Source organism: Pleuronectes platessa, chromosome 6, assembly GCF_947347685.1.
Source record: "Pleuronectes platessa chromosome 6, fPlePla1.1, whole genome shotgun sequence".
Taxonomy (NCBI): Eukaryota; Metazoa; Chordata; class Actinopteri; order Pleuronectiformes; family Pleuronectidae; genus Pleuronectes; species Pleuronectes platessa.
In genome coordinates this window covers 2,347,286-2,364,272 of record NC_070631.1, presented here as the reverse complement: position 1 = coordinate 2,364,272, position 16,987 = coordinate 2,347,286, and the positions used below count along the sequence as shown (strand labels likewise).

Here is a 16,987-nt window from a genome sequence, read left to right as displayed (position 1 = left end):
GGTGAACAGCCTCCGTACAGCCTGTCCATCCCCTCACCTGCTGAGACACCTCACACCACCAGGTCTCCAGGGACAGACCTCAGAGTTGAGACGACTCTTCCCACTCCAGAGGCAAAGCAGTGCCGCTCTCCCTCTGTCACCACAACACCACCAGCGGAGGTGCATGTGGAGCCGAGCCGGCACCCCGACCAGGGACCAGCCTCCCTATCCGTCCGGCGGGACAGCGGCCGTCAGCCTCCTGAAGTCTCACAGCAGCGTGGCCACCCCGAGGCCGAGACTCCCGGGAACGGCAGAGAGCGCAGCCCCACGTCGGCCAGAGCCTCTGACCGCAAGGACTGCCGGGTGCCGATGCGTTCTCCGGGCCCCTGCAGGGCCTCCTGGGCCCGAGGCGAGCCGGCCGGAGGACTGGAGGGACCTGCGGGACGAGGCTCATGCTGGAATACCGATAGAGGCGGGAGGTGGTCTGGCTGCGGTGATGAGAGACATCCCCAGGAAGGACAGGCTGAAGGCCGGTTCCACCTCTCTCCCTTCTCCGGCCAACATGGGAATCCAAACCCACACGCAAAGGGAAAAGCCGCACGTTGGACAACAGCGACCTGAACAGCCTCTCTGAGGACCCTGGGCCTGGTCCAGCAGGCGCAGCCGGGCCAGCGCGCCTCCGCCAAGGGACAGGAAGATGCTCAAGTTCATCAGCGGCATCTTCACCAAGAGCAGCTCCGGGACGGTGGGCTCCACAGCGCCCCCTGTCTACATCCAGAGAGACTCCAGCGAGGAGGAAGGTAAGAGGTCACAAACGCACACAGACACACAACTCCCCTGTCAACCCAGCCTTATCAGAGTCTGTCTTCGGGTCTTTGCCAAAACAACCCCCCCCCGGAGCTGCCACCTCGTCTGTGCCCAGGCCTCCACCAGGCGCTGGGTGGGGTTGATCCGCTCCGAGCCCCCCCACACAGAAAATATTTAAATTCTGTTACACGTCGAGAAACATTTTCCTTAAACCATGTGCGGCTGCAGAGTGGTGACGGATGATGTTTGATGTGCGGACTCACAATAGAACCGTCTTGGACAGTCTTGATCTAATTCCCCTCAGAGCGCCGGGCCGATTTCACACGGCTGGAGGGCTAATCTCTGCTCTCAGTCTCACACACACACACACACACACACAGACACACACACAGACACACACTTAAACAGCGTTCCCAGCATGGCTTTAAATCTCATAATGAAGCCGAGGGGGAGACGATGGTGGATTGCGACGCTCGGCTTCACGAAGGAGACGCGTGAAACCATATTTGTTCACCCACATCAGAAAGGGACGAACATTTCTAATCCAGGTCTTTGATATTCCGCCCACTACACGTTCTGCCTCCCCCCCCCCCCCCCCATGTCTCCGTCCCTGCCAAGCATTTCGTTTGAATTCAAAAAGCAAACAGGAGCGTGACTGTTGTGTGGCTGCAGTGTGCGACACAGAGCGAGTGTCGTGCTGTGGGAGTGAGCGTGTGTTTCATATGTTCATTCATTCATTGTGTATTCACACCGCTACACATGCACACTGTGGATTCACTCGAGTAGTGAGACTGTGGGCCCGCCGACTACACACACACAGACACAGACACACAACCACACAACCACACTCACACACGTGCACGCCCACGCGCACACTCGGGGCAGGAGGAAGTGTTGCCATGGCAACCGGTAGAACTGCTGCTTCTGCCGCTGAGTCTGATGAAACGAGGGGGGGGGGGGGGGGGGGGGAGCTGGAGGTGGACGGGTGTGTACGTGTGAGTGTTTGTGTGAATACGTGTGTGTGTCCAGGCGTTGACACACGATCGTGACGAATCTGCCAAGAAAAGAAAAGACACAACGTTAAGTTAGAAAACGATTCTTCAGGAACAGAGGATCACACGTGATTGGTCGGGAGCGGGGAGTGGAGATAACTGGCTTCTGTGGAGATGTGTGTGTGTAAGTGTGTCTGTGTGTGTCTGTGTGTGTGTGTCTGTGGAGATGTGTGTGTGGAGGCAGCAGAAGGATCACACTGTCCGTCCATAAAGAGGCTTTGACTCAGGAAGACAGACAAGATGGACCCAGTCATGTGTGTGTGTGTGTGTGTGTGTGTGTGTGTGTGTGTGTGTGTGTGTGTGTGTGTGTGTGGTAGGAGTTGCTCTCCCCCCGGTCTCGAGCTGCCTGCAGCCGCAGCTCGTATATAAGCCTCTGTTCTTTTTTACTCTCTCTCTCTCGTGAAGCAGCGTTGGCCGGACGCTCCACAGATTCAGACCCAGCTCCAGTTAATTCATCCTCTGTGTTTGAAGGACGAGGGACGGAGGACGTGTGTCCAGCAGAGGACTGACACCACGTCCTCCTGCTCGCCCCTGGTGTCTCTCCCTCTCCTCGTTTGGTTTTGTCTAATATCTGGCGTCTGGTTTAGTTTGGTTCAGCAGCCATTTGCCATTAAACAGTGCACAGACAGTCATGGTTCCCAGATGATGTATCCTATACTTACTGTAATGGTCGGCGGTGCGTCCCCCTGGTGCCAGTATCATGTTCATGTTCATGGTTTGAGTGAAATCTCTCAACAACCACTGGATGGTGCAGACAGTCATGTCCCTCCTCCATGGGGCTGGGTGTAACCACTGGTTTCCCAAATCGATTCAAATCAGATTCACCAGGTTCTCGATCCGAATTCTGATTTGATTCGTTCAGGATTAGTTCATTTCCAGTTCTGCTTGGATATGAAAGAGATTTACGAGCTACAGCTGTAAACCTCTCACTTGGTGCAGTACTGAAAATGAAAGGAAGGGCCTGTGATCATTACACATTCTGTTGGACGATATGTTGTCCCAGAAATGATTAGTTAGTGAGATAAATTATATTATTCTCATCATTTTGAAAGCGTTTAGATTTAGAAGAAAACGTCAAACATCATAAATGATTGAGAATTTAAATACTGCAGAACCGCGGATTGAAATCAAGGTGTCGAACTCCACTTTAATTGAAAGCCAGTGAGAAGCAGTGGGTCCTGAGGGACGGATTATACGTCTCTGAAGCCGTTCCAGAGATTAGCCGCAGCCGCTGCAGAGTCGGTTCTAGATCCCAGCTCTGAGGACGTCCAGAAGAACCTGGAGGACAAAGGTGCAAAAGTTCAACTAGAGAAAGTTAGAAATCTGAAAAACAAGCAATTAAGGCTCAAAATCAATCCTGAATTTGACGACTAGAGGTCAAACCTTCTGTTTCCAGAGAGTCGAGCTGCTGCTGTATTCACTCCCCCCCCCCCCCCCCCATAGTGTTTCTGCTATATTGTCCTTTGCTTTAATATCCGTGAGGCTAAGCTTCACAACAGAAATCATCAGAAAGTGTCATGAGCTTCTCTGTGAATCAGTTTGAATGAAAAGTGAATATCTGAGTCGATGTGAGTGCATCAGTTTTATCCATGTTTGAACCTAATAGAGTGGCAGCGGCGTGTCTCTGACCTCTGACCTCTGACCTCACTCCTCTGTTCTCGTCCCTCTGAAGCTGCAGCAAGAGTGTGAGCGTCACATCACACCGGGGGGGGGGGCACCGCACCTCCTCTGCCACAGTTGTGTGTCTCCATCAAACACACATGTGGGTTTTTTCTCCTGTGTCTTTATCTTGTCTCTTCATCTTATTGATTTCCGGTTCAGATCTTTTAATGCTCTCACTCACATGTCCCTGGTTGATCTGCTCTGCTTGTGCTCACACTGTGCGCCTGCTCTCATAGAATCCATTATATAGAGGCTGGTAGCCGCTCACACCTGATAGCATCTACTGGTAGCTGGTAAATTAAATTGTGCAGAAGATGTAAGTTATATTTTAACGTCTAATTCAACTAGAAGGGTTCAGAGAGCTCAAACCTCCACCAGGACCCAGCAGCCCCCTTTGAAAACCACATTTAAATTCACTGGATCCATTTGTCTACTTGGTTCAAAGAGGTGTGAAACTGAATCAGAAGGGAGGGGAGATGAAGGGAGGAGGACGACGCTCGGGCTCTGGGATCAAGTATCACAAACAAGATGGAATATGGATCCAGTAACAGAGCTCCTCTGGTTGGAGACGACCTTTCTCCCTCCAGCCCCCCCGGTCTCAGGCTTTGAGCCCCCCCCCCCCCCCGGCCCTGGCACACAGCTGTTGGTCAGTGGGGAGCTAAGTGGATAACGAGTGGTGTGGCTGCCGCGCGTTAGATCCCCGGTGTGACTGAAAGGTTATATTCATTAAGACGCCCGGTTGTCCCACACAGGCCCCGGTGCCGGCTGCTGTCTCCACCGGCACAGTGATGGACCTGTGTCTCACTCTCTGTCTGTCTCTGTCCGTCTCCCTCCAGTGATGGACCTGTGTCTCACTCTCTGTCTGTCTCTGTCCGTCTCCCTCCAGTGATGGACATGTGTCTCACTCTCTGTCTGTCTCTGTCCGTCTCCCTCCAGTGATGGACATGTGTCTCACTCTCTGTCTGTCTCTGTCCGTCTCCCTCCAGTGATGGACCTGTGTCTCACTCTCTGTCTGTCTCTGTCCCTCTCCCTCCAGTGATGGACCTGTGTCTCACTCTCTGTCTGTCTCTGTCCGTCTCCCTCCAGTGATGGACATGTGTCTCACTCTCTGTCTGTCTCTGTCCGTCTCCCTCCAGTGATGGACCTGTGTCTCACTCTCTGTCTGTCTCTGTCCCTCTCCCTCCAGTGATGGACCTGTGTCTCACTCTCTGTCTGTCTCTGTCCGTCTCCCTCTAGTGATGGACCTGTGTCTCACTCTCTGTCTGTCTCTGTCCGTCTCCCTCCAGTGATGGACCTGTGTCTCACTCTCTGTCTGTCTCTGTCCGTCTCCCTCCAGTGATGGACCTGTGTCTCACTCTCTGTCTGTCTCTGTCCGTCTCCCTCCAGGGATGGACCTGTGTCTCACTCTGTGTCTGTCTCTGTCCGTCTCCCTCCAGTGATGGACCTGTGTCTCACTCTCTGTCTGTCTCTGTCCGTCTCCCTCCAGTGATGGACCTGTGTCTCACTCTCTGTCTGTCTCTGTCCGTCTCCCTACAGGGATGGACCTGTGTCTCACTCTGTGTCTGTCTCTGTCCGTCTCCCTCCAGTGATGGACCCGTGTCTCACTCTCTGTCTGTCTCTGTCCGTCTCCCTCCAGTGATGGACATGTGTCTCACTCTCTGTCTGTCTCTCTGTCTCTGTCCGTCTCCCTCCAGTGAACATCGCCAACAGCCAGGAGTGGACGCTGAGCAGATCCATCCCCGAGCTGAGGCTGGTGAGAAGAGTCCTGCCCCCCCGACACTTCTCACCTGGAGACAGGAAGCAGGAGGATTTACTCCAGTTACTGAGTCCGGGTTTAAATCAGAGGGAAAAACTTCAGACTTTAATTTGACTTTACACTCAAAAACTTTGGATTCACTCATTTCAAGTCGACTCTGTTTTTACTCCTCTGCATTTATTCCAATGTGTGAATGAATGAATGTAGTGAAGTGAAAATAAAAGGGTGATACTTCAGTTAATTACTCATAACTCAGAAATACTACTTGAGTAAAGTTACCTTCGCATATATTACAACCAGACTTGAGATGTATGAAGTATTTGAGTTTAATGTAAAGGAATTTGATGTTTAAATTAAACTTAAATTATGATTCTTAAAACATATCTGGTAGTTATTTTCACTCCAGTACATTCTGGGGCTTCGTGATTCTCTTATCTTACAGATAAAACTCGTAAAGTAAATAAACCTTAATGCAATAATGATAAAATAAGCAGAGATATTATGTGACTCTGAACTTATGTAATGCAGATGTCTGCAGGTTCTGGTCTCCGGCTGCTCACACTCTGAGGTGTGGCCGTCTTCTCTTATCTGATAGTGACTGAAACGTCTGAGGCTGAAGTTCAGTGAGAGAATCCACCTGAAGCTGCAGATTAACAATGAACTCTGGATCATAGTCACAGGGAAATGGCCTCAATGGTTTATTACACATCTTCTATAATAAAGCACATGAGAAGAACATTTTATTATTTCAGTATTCAAATACATTTTCTTTTATTAAAGTAAGTAAAAGATCTGAGTACTTCTTCCATCACATCAGTCCATTAGCAGGAATGTAAAATCTCTCTGATACACACCAACAGGAACAAAAACATAATTTGATGGAGGAACTGAAAAGTTTATCTAGTTATATTTAAAACGTGTGTGTTTCCTTCCTGCTTCTCAGGGCATTCTGGGAAGTCTGAAAAGCGGAAAGTCAGCGCTGGTGAACAAATACATCACAGGAAGTTATGTTGCTCTGGAGAAGACTGATGGTAAGAAACTGATCTCAGACAGGTTCTGATATCAGATGTGTGATATGTGTGATATCCAGAGACGCTCACCAGCTGCTGGTTGTGTCTTTGTCAGGCGGCCGGTACAAGAAGGAAGTGCTGGTGGACGGACAGAGTCACCTGCTGCTGATCCGGGAGGAGGCCGGACCGCCTGATGCTCAGGTGCTTTTCTGAGTGTGAGCAGTGAGTGTGTGTCCTCGTGCATCAGGCCTGAGCCCCGGGAGCTAACCCCCCCCCCCCCCCCCCCCCCTTCAGTTCTGCAGCTGGGTCGACGCTGTGATCCTGGTCTTCAGTCTGGAGAACGAGGCCAGCTTCCAGGACCTGTACCAGCTCTACAGCCAGCTCAGCACCTTCCGCACGGACCTGCCGCTCATAGTGGTCGGCACGCAAGGTCGGTGTACTGGAAACCAGTCAGGGGCACGGACAGGAAACCAGAAGGGACAAAAGTTTAACTTTAATTTCCTGAGTAAACTTTGAGTTTATGTGACTGATAGTTCTTTAGCTCCGTCAACACATTTCAGGTTAGAGAGGTTATTGAGTTACTAAGATTAAGATCACAACAGATACACAAACACACAGACACACAGAAGCACAGGTAGACACACAACACACATACAGAGAGACACACAAACACACAAACACACAGACACACAGACACACAGACACACAGAAGCACAGACACACAGAAGCACAGACAGACAGGCAGACACACAGACCCACAGACACACAGACACACAGACAAACAGACACACACACAGACACACAGAAGCACAGGTAGACACACAACACACATAAAGAGAGACACACAAACACACAGACACACAGACACACAGACACACAGACAAACAGACAAACACACAGACAGAAGCACAGACAGACACACAGACACACAGACACACAGAAGCACAGACAGACACACAGACACACAGACAGACGGATATTTCTGGAATTAGTCCAGGAGTTAACTGAAGGATTTAAAGGACACTTCATTAAAGATTTAAAAATGTTGCATTCAAAAGAGACAAAAGCGTTTAATTAACTTAAAATGATGAGAAGAGAAAAGTTGATTTGACGCAAAGTACCATGAGATCTTTAAAGTACACAGATTGAAGTGAACACCAGAGCAAACAGAAGTTTCTCTCCCTGTTGTCTTGCAGAGCTCCTCAGTCTAAACTCTAATCCTGTGTCTTCACTCAGATAAGATCAGCAGCTCTAACCCCCGTGTGATCGAGGACCAGCGAGCCCGGCAGCTGTGTGTGGACGTGCGCCACTCGCTGTTCTACGAGACCTGCGCCACCTACGGGTTCAACGTGGACCGGGTGTTTTCAGAGGGTGAGTTCTCTCAGATTCTCGTTCCCTCCACACGAGGACTGAAGAGTCACTGAACAGTTCAATGTGTTTTCCAGCCGCTCAGAAGATCGTGGCTCAGAAGAAGCAGGCGGCGCTGCAGGCCTGCAAGTCTCTCCCCAACTCCCCCAGTCACTCAGGAGGCTCCACGCCCGGGTCCGCCTCGCTGCCGGGACAGGTACCACCCCCCCACACACCCCCCCACACCCCCCAACCCAACAACTGCACTGAGGTCTTAATCAGGTTGAGCCCCTTGCACATGAAACAACAAAAAGATTGAAACTATGAATTAATTTAAACATAACAACATAATTAGAATGATGTGTCAGTTCTGTAATGAGCTGTGATCAATGACCTTCCAGCACAGGCGTGATGTTTCCCCCCCAACCCCCCCCCCCCCTCCTCTTCCTGTGCTGGTTGGTTTGTTTGGTTAATTTTCCGGATCAGCACCAAAATGTAACGAGTCAGATTCAAATCAGTCGTTTTGTTTTTAGTCCTGTGAACGAACAGAGGAAAAGGAAACGTGACCTTGTTGCTGGAGGTGAAAGTACCTGAACGTTTCTCTCTGGTCAGTTTTTGGTTGTGTAGCGTTCGTCTGGTTGTGTAGCGTTCGTCTGGTTGTGTAGCGTTCGTCTGGTTGTGTAGCGTTCAGCTGCAGATCAGCTTCATGCATTAGGAAGTTAAAGTCGTCCATCAAGCTGAAGTGTAATCTGAGACGTCACCTCCAGGTCGTTCATCATCCATCTCAGCTCCATGATTATCACATCGTCTTGTTCCCCGACTGAAAGATTCATTCTGTCCACGGTCACGTGCTGTTTGACTCATCTCATCCCATCTCCCCCCCCCCCCCCCCCCCCACCTGTCCGTCTCTTCCCTCTCACCTCCATCCCTCCCGCTGCATCCTGACCTCTGACCTCTCAGACCTGTAATGGCCCCAGCAGTGGGGGCTACGCCTACTCCCTCCCCTCCACCCCCGTGGTGAGTCACAGAGAGCTGCGGGTGGCACAGGGCGAGGGGGGGGGCAGCGTCAGCTCACGAGCGATGAAGGGCATCCCGAGACGCCCCTCCCTCTTCAAGGTCAGTGGTCTCACTCCTCGTGTTCCTCTTCACCATCATCTCACTCACAGCCGGTGACTCTCTGCTCCTGTGACCACGAAGGTTCTCATGTTGGTTTGTGTTTGTTTGTGTTTGTTTGTGTTTGTTTGTGTTTGTTTCAGAACCGCGACTCGGATAAGAAAGCTGCCGACGCTAAAGGAGACCAGAGCGGCGCCCGGGGGGTTCCCATCAAACAGGTTTGTACTCACTTACTAACTTACTACTATTTGTATACTTGTACTACTAGTGTGTACTATACCTGTCATAGTGCCTATATACTTCTTGACAGTCTATATATGCATTTATATATATATATGTTCATCTATTTCCATATCTCCTTAGACATAATACACAAATACAGTTTACATCCTTGTGCTACTGAACTTTACTTGTACTGGTGATATTTCAATCTGTAGTTAAAAGTGTAAATTATTTTCATATTCTCTGTATTTTCTTTTTTGGGGTCTTTCACTCCTTCTCTCGTCTATTTTCATATTTCATCGTCTTGTATCGTTACTTATCTGACGTTGTAGAATGTAGTATCGTATATCGCAGCCCATCTTATCTTATCTTATACAATTAGATACTATTGTATCTAATTGTATCTTATTGTACCTAATTGTATCTTATCTTATTGTATCTAATTGTATCTTATTGTATCTTACGCTATCATATCATATCTTAATCTTAATCTTAATCTTAATCTTAAATCTTGTTTTATCCACTTATATCTTATCTTATCTTATTGTATGTAATTGTATCATATCGTATCATATCAAGTCTTGTCTTATCAGCTTGTATCTTATCTTATCTTATTGTATCTTATTGTATCATATACAATCTTGTCTTATCAACTTTTATCTTTTCTTATCTCATGGTATCGTATCACATTGCGTCTCATATCTTATCTTCAGTATTTGATCGTATCTCACGTAACAAACAGTGAAACCGATAATCAGGATCTTCACTGAGCAGCTTCGGCTGCTTGCAGCTCAGTAATTTGCTGATTTCTTCTTCAGGTGGGAACAAAGATGCTCTTCTCTATTTATTACTTCTTACATAAGCAGCACAAAAAAAACCATCTTATTTGATGCTGTTCACGCTTCCTCAGGGGTGTTATATTAATATTGTGCTTTCAGCTGTTTCTCTGTCTGCGCTGCACTTTGAAGAGCCGCTCTCTGATGTCGACTCTAAATTTAGGCCGGTCCAACGTGTCGCTGGCTGCGATTGGCTGACCTTGGTGTTTGTTCTCCACAGAGCATCCTGTGGAAGAGGAGTGGGAGCTCGCTGAACAAGGAGTGGAAGAAGAAGTACGTCACCCTGACCAGCAGCGGCTCGCTGTCGTACCACTCCAGCTCCAGCGTAAGAGAACACCGCCGGTGGATCGATTCCCACAGCAGAACACACAGAGGTTCTCACTGTGCAGCTGTTTAGAACTCACCTCAGTGGGTTCAGTGAAAACCAGGTTCTTCTCAAACAGCCGAACAATCCCAGTGATTTAAATACTTTATATTTACATCGGGAGCGGGTCGTCTCTACGGTGGCGGCCATGTTTTTTTTACAGTAGCTCAAACTGGTTCTCTCTCTGGTTTGGGAGAGGGGGGGGGGGGGTGTTCAGCTGCAACATGCGCCCTCACCACTAGATGTCACTACATTCTACACACTGAACCTTTAATTTTGATTACCGGGAACATTCAGTGATATATTTGACATTAAGTTTCATCCGATGCTGGACTGAAAATATTTATTCCGTGTATTACCTGTAACCATAACAGCTCCTTCCACCGTGTGATCCTCCAAACTAACAATTAAATTCACCAGATCCAGATTTCTGCTTGGATCTGCACCAAACTACACTCACACATAAATATCAATATCCATGAATTATCCTCTGAGGAATCAATAAAAAAAGTCTGGAACACATCCGACCTCTTCAGTGTTAAAGTCAGTGTGTTGTGTATCTTTCAGGATTACACACAGAATGTCCACGGGAAGGACATCGACCTGCTTCGTGTGACGGTTAAAGTTCCTGGGAAACGTCCTCCGAGGGCGGTGGCTCCCACGGGGCCCCCCCCTGCGGCCCCCGGCCTCTTACCTGGAGTCAACGGGCTGAGCAAAGAGCCGCCGGCCGGCGACAGCACCAGCACCGGTACGACCTCACATACACACATGTCCCCGAGCGTCTTTTATTAACACTGCAGGTTTAAAACCAGCCCAGTTACACAAAGTCAGAATGTGATTGACTCTCCGTCCTCTCGTCCCTCAGTCCCTCAGCTGTGTCCGTCCACCCTGTCCGTGGTGGAGGATCGCTCCGGTGGACTGTCGCCTCAAGGTGGAGACAGAGGTCTCCAGCGCTGCTCGTCCTCGTTGTCCACCAAAGCACAAAGTGTTGGTACGTACACAGGAAGTGAAAACCCCTGTAAACAACTTGATTAAGACAGTTTTGACTGTTTAATACGACATGTGTCTTTAAATATGTTGTTATCTGCTTTCTGTTTATCTGTAAACCTTCAAATATTTACAAAATGTATTCTTCTTCTTCCTCCTCCTTCTCATCATCATCATCATCATTATTATGATGTCAGACGCCCTTGAAGGGACGGCCTGTCCTTTTGCCGGAAAGGACGTGGGACAGTCGTCTCCCATGAGCGACAGGAAGAAGAACAGGAGGAAGAAGAGCATGAACCAGAAAGGAGACGCAGCCGTGGGACAGGCTGAAGGTAACGTTCTTCTTCTTCTTCTTCTTCTTCTTCTTCTTCTTCTTCTTCTTCTTCTTCTTCTTCTTCTTCTTCTTCTTCTTCTTCTTCTTCTTCTTCTTGAAAATGAAACCTTTGAGCATAATTGAGGCTTCTTGAGGAAGAGGAGGATCTGATGCTTCTGTCGCCACATGTGATCAAAAGTAGTTTTAATCACTTTCCTGTTTTCTGATTCCTTCTCTCCTCTCTCCTCTGTGAGGACGGGATCCAGCCGAGGTGTTGGTCTTCCTCTGAATGCTTCTTCACCTCCTAACATGTGCTTCTCTCTCTCTCTCTCTTCCCCTCTGCTTGTCTCTCGCTCTGCAGCCAAACGTAAAATGTGGAAATTAAAGAGCTTTGGTAGCTTGAGAAACATTAATAAGACAGGTAACGAGTGAGAGCAGATCAACGCTCGGCCTCTGTTTTCATACGTTCACCCACAGAATCCTCAGTTCTTCATTTGTTCACTTTTCATCTGTTTTCAACTTCTGTCAAAATTTAGTTTGTTTGTCACATTTGTATTTTTGTGTTAAGTTCAACAACCCCGTTCACACCTGGTATTACACACACACACACACACCCACAAACACACACACACACACAGACACACACTTGGTAAAATCATCAAATTTGGTCTTCATGGACAGAAGCGAGGTCCATGTTCATTTGATCTGATCTGGTCCCATTCAGGACACATCATGACACCAGGTGTGAACGGATCCCCTGACTGTAGATCCAAAATGGCCGTCCACGGTAGCTTGGCCCCCTGTGTAGCACGTGCAGGTCTCAGCTGGGTTTGTTCTTCTCCTGCAGACGAGGAGAACGCAGACTTCATCGTGGTGTCCTTCACGGGACAGACGTGGCACTTCGAGGCCAAGAGTCTGGAGGACAGGGACTCGTGGGTGTCGGCTATCGAGAGCCAGATTCTGGCCAGTCTGCAGTCGTGTGAGAGCGGCAGGAACAAGGTACACACTGACATGAACACACTGTGTCATACTGACGTTAGGAAGGTGATGGACTTTAAGTGTCGTCCAGACTCTGGTCTTCGTTCTCACAGTTTGTCCTCAGCCTTTAGATCTGATTCCCTGAAGAGTAAATAATAAATCACATGATGATTTTCTGCTTCTCCTTCATCTTCTGTGGATCCTGTGAATACTGATTTGTGTGTGTGTGTGTTGTGTGTGTGTTGTGTGTGTGTTGTGTGTGTGTTGTGTGTTGTGTCCAGGCCCGTCGGACCAGTCAGAGCGAGGCCGTCGCGCTTCAGGCCGTCCGAAACGCCAAAGGCAACGGCCTGTGTGTGGACTGCGAGGCTCCCAGTGAGTTCCACACGTCTTCCCCTCCGGCTGCACGTTTCTGTTTTCATGCACAGTCACAGCCCGAGGCCGAGTCCCAGGTCACACTGTTTGTTCCTGCTCCACAAACCTCTACTGACAACTCGGCTCTCACCAGCACAGCAAACAGATGTGGAGACGATGGCCTCCTAGTGGCCGGGACGAAATGGATCTGAGCATTAAGTGGACAACTTATAGAAAAAGATAAAATTGTAAAGAAAAGATTGTAAAGAAAACGGTGTCAACATTAAGAACAAGAAAATAGAATCTCCACCAGTCTGGGTCTCGTCCTGGACCCGTTTGTCTGCACCACTCAGGCCCCAGAAGAAGAAACCACTTCCTGTAACCTGCCCCCCCTCTCTCTCCCTGCAGATCCCACCTGGGCCAGTCTCAACCTGGGCTCGCTGATCTGCATCGAGTGCTCGGGGATCCATCGGAACCTGGGGACTCACCTGTCCCGCGTCCGCTCTCTGGACCTGGACGACTGGCCCCCCGAGCTCACTCAGGTCCTGGCCGCCATCGGGAACCACATGGCCAACAGCATCTGGGAGGGCTGCACGCAGGGCCGAACCAAGCCCACGCCCAACGCCACACGGTGGGTTCCACCTCTGCTTTCAGCTCCTGGGACCTGGGAGGTGATCTGTTTGTGATCTGATCAGTGAAAAGACATTTTCAAATGTTTTGTTTAACTTATTATTCTTAACTATTAGTCTATAAAGCCTCTTTTCCATCAGCTTCCATCAGCTTCAGTTCAACTGGTTTCCCTGAGTTTTGAAAACCCACAGAGATCTGATAACATTTGTGTGAAAGAGGTTTTAACTGGGACCTGTGAATTGTTGAAACTAGAGCTGTGATGTAGAATCTCAGAAACACCTCGAGGGAATTCTTCACATCATTTTGACTCAGAGAAGGAGGTCAAAGGTCAAAGGTCAGAGTCACCGGGACCTGACTAAGTTCTTTTTTTGCCTCTTGAACATGTTTCATTAAAACTTCTCGAGTGAATCCTTTAACATTTGGTACAAATGTTCTCTGACACTCACAGATGAACTGATCAGATTTTGGTGATTGATTGAAAGTTTACATAACTTTTCCCTCAGACATCAGAACTAAAAACATGATGTTCGCTAAGACGTCTTCTTTCTGCTGAGATTTCTCTTTGTGAGAAGATCACATCCTCATCTACGTTGCACATGTGAACACACACTGACCCTGTGTCTCCTGGTTGTGTGTCTGTTTCCCTAGTGAGGGACGAGAGTCCTGGATCCGTGCGAAGTACGAGCAGCGGGCGTTTGTCAGTCCTCTCCAGCCGACCCCGGGGACCCAGCTGCCCGAGGACGGTCCTCCGGGGTGGCTTCTGTCTGCGGTGACGGAGAGGGACCTGCCCCGGCTGCTGCTCCTCCTCGCCCACAGCACCAAGGAGTGGATCAACGCTCCGCCCGCCGGCTCCACCTCAGCGCCGCGCACCGCCCTGCACGCTGCCTGTCTGCTGGGGGACGTGGTCATGACTCAGCTGCTCGTCTGGGTGGGTCTCTCCTCTCCTCATGGATTCGTCCATGTTGATAGAATGTGAAGGTTCCAGAATAAAGTGGGATGTGGAGAAGATTAAAAAAACAAGTGATGTGCAGGGAAGCTGAGTTTTATGGTCCTGGAATTATCTCCTTTTCCTGGTTGGTAGTTTAGTTTTGCAGATGAATTATGAATCTTCTCAATCTGATGGATGCTGATTTAATCATGTCCACAGAGGAGTGGTTTTAAATGCTGTTTGTTTGTGAGCAAGTTTTCACAAAGAACATTAAGCTTGTTAATGGGAAACACGGATATAAAAGCCTCAATGCAACTGATCGAGCTAAAACCACAAAGGACGTGAGCAGCAACGGATGTTGACAGTGAAACGAGCTGAGTCACTGAAACCTGGACGAATCAGTCGCTGCTTAAAATGTGAGTTTTGTTTACGTGTTGTGGATCAAATGTTTTCTGTCTTTTCGGATTCTTCAAGCATCTGAAACATCTCAACTCAACAAGCGTCACATTCAAAGCAGCAACTGACTTCACTAGGTTTTCACAAACGACAACTCACTCGACTCACGTGTCCACGAACAGGTTGTGTTGTTCCTGTTGCATTTGTGTTTCCCATTAATGAGACGTCACAGTCTTGTCGGTGTTGGTCAGGTGAAGCTCCTCCGTGGTAATGAACTGAATTCAGTTGTTTGAGTCTAACAGCTCTCACTGTTCTACCTGTTAACATCACTCCGTCCATGAATCGTCTTCTCTCTCCTCTGCAGTACGGGATCGACGTGAAGGCGAAAGACGGCCAAGGCCAGACGGCCATGATGATGGCCCGGAAGAACGGGAGCAAAGGCTGCATGGACATTCTGCTCCAGCACGGCTGTCCTAACGAGACGTCCCCCACCACGGCCACGCCCGTCCTCTCCCGCCGCTCCAGCACCGCCAGCCTGGGCCGGACCAGCTCCAGGAAGCGGGTGTCGTAGCTCGGGCTGCAGACGCTGAGGGGGAGGAGTCTGTACCATAAGAACAAATCACAGAACTAATGATTTAAAAAAAAAAAAAGCTTCTGAAGACTGAACAACATATCAAACAACTTAAAAAAAGCAATATTCACCATGTTGTCGATGACAGATGTAATATTGCTGAGACGCTGTGTTGTTGTCGACCTCAAATACGAAATGACTCGAGTAGAAGTCTGTAGCCGTGGTCTGTAGTTTCCGAGCTGACTCTGGATCTGCTCCGGTTCCACTTCGTCCAGATGAAGTGCAATAATCCTCTGAGGGAGAAGCCTCACGTCTCCAGGGAGCTGCTTCTACTCACGTCTTCTTTGACTGGACCAAAACCTGCTTTCCTTCCTTTGGCTTGACAGATAAAACATAAACCTACAAAACGTCCTGGTGTTAGTTGCGTGTCCCTGTTGCCGCAGTGTTAAGGTCCGTTTATATATATATAAAGGGATCGGCTGAGATTATTCTGCTTAGACTAGAAACATGAATGGTTTTGGAATATGAAATATGTCAGTGTTACTCTCACAGGTCAAGGACTTTAATATTCTGTAAATGTATCTATACTACAAACTTAATGTTTCACTCTGTAACGAAGACACAGACTTTGTAAATGTTTTCTTACAGGTAGTTTTGAAAATATGTCAAGTTTGTTTTTTTCATTGTCTTTTATAATTTCTTATCCTCTGACACGTCACAAAAACATAAACCAGTAAAAAACTAAACAAAAAAAAGTTTGACATGTGTAAACATGTGGCTATTTGTTGAAAGTTTGATTTGGGATGACGACATGATTCATACTCATATTCCTGTTGTGTAGGTCGATCCCATGACTCCCAGTATGAAGCAGGTGCAGGTGTCACTGTCACTTTGACACTTGGTGGTCGAGTGAATCCCTCATGAGCTCAAACAAATAGTTATCAGAATAAAATAAAGTTTGTACAAAAAGAAATCTGAGTTATTATGATCATTGGTCTTTTACCTTGTGTTTATGTCTCAGCTCATCAGCTGCTGCAGAATGATGCTGTCTGTGTGTGTCTGTGTGTGTCTGTGTGTCTGTGTGTGTGGGTCTGTGTGTGTGTCTGTCTATGTCTCTGTGTGGGTCTGTGTGTGTGTGTCTGTCTTTGTGTCTGTGGGTCTATCTGTGTGTAATGTCTGTGTGTGTGTCTGTGTGTCTAAGTGTCTGTGTATGTGTCTGTGTGTCTCTGTGTGTGTCTGTGTGTGGGTCTGTGTGTCTGTGTGTGTCTGTGTGTATCTGTGTGTCTGTCTGTGTGTCTATGTGTCTGTGTGTCTATGTGTCCGTGTGGGTCTGTGTGTGTGTCTGTGTGTCTGTCTTTGTGTCTGTGGGTCTGTGTGTTTGTCTGTCTGTCTGTCTGTGTGTGTGTGGGTCTGTCTGTGTGTCTGTGTGTGGGTCTGTCTGTGTGTCTGTGTGTCTGTATGTGTGTGTCTGTGTATCTGTGTGTGTGTGTGTGTGTCTGTGTGTGTGTGTGTGTGTGTGTCTGTGTGTCTGTGTGGGTCTGTTTATGTGTTTGTGTGTCTGTCTTTGTGTCTATGTGTCTGTGGGTCTGTGTGTCTGTGGGTCTGTGTGTCTGTGTGTGTGTGGGTCTGTGTGTGTGTATGTCTGTCTGTCTGTCTGTCTGTGTGTCTGCGTGTCTGTCTGTGTG

At 48.4% G+C, this 16,987-nt stretch overlaps 1 protein-coding gene across 1 annotated transcript in view; it reads left to right on the top strand.

The window, feature by feature from the left end:
- The window catches only part of agap2 (ArfGAP with GTPase domain, ankyrin repeat and PH domain 2), a gene marked incomplete in the record, with an annotated part of 18,426 nt that extends 2,151 nt beyond the window's left edge, over positions 1-16,275 (top strand). Inside the window, 18 exon segments of the mRNA XM_053424864.1 lie at positions 5,195-5,253; positions 6,200-6,287; positions 6,382-6,467; positions 6,561-6,696; positions 7,503-7,637; positions 7,712-7,830; positions 8,574-8,729; positions 8,870-8,944; positions 10,005-10,109; positions 10,716-10,896; positions 11,014-11,139; positions 11,333-11,467; positions 11,810-11,869; positions 12,296-12,447; positions 12,708-12,798; positions 13,186-13,408; positions 14,056-14,335; positions 15,096-16,275. Of these exon segments, the coding sequence (XP_053280839.1) occupies positions 5,195-5,253; positions 6,200-6,287; positions 6,382-6,467; positions 6,561-6,696; positions 7,503-7,637; positions 7,712-7,830; positions 8,574-8,729; positions 8,870-8,944; positions 10,005-10,109; positions 10,716-10,896; positions 11,014-11,139; positions 11,333-11,467; positions 11,810-11,869; positions 12,296-12,447; positions 12,708-12,798; positions 13,186-13,408; positions 14,056-14,335; positions 15,096-15,302 (2,414 nt within the window).
- Between the last annotated feature and the right edge of the window lie 712 nt (positions 16,276-16,987).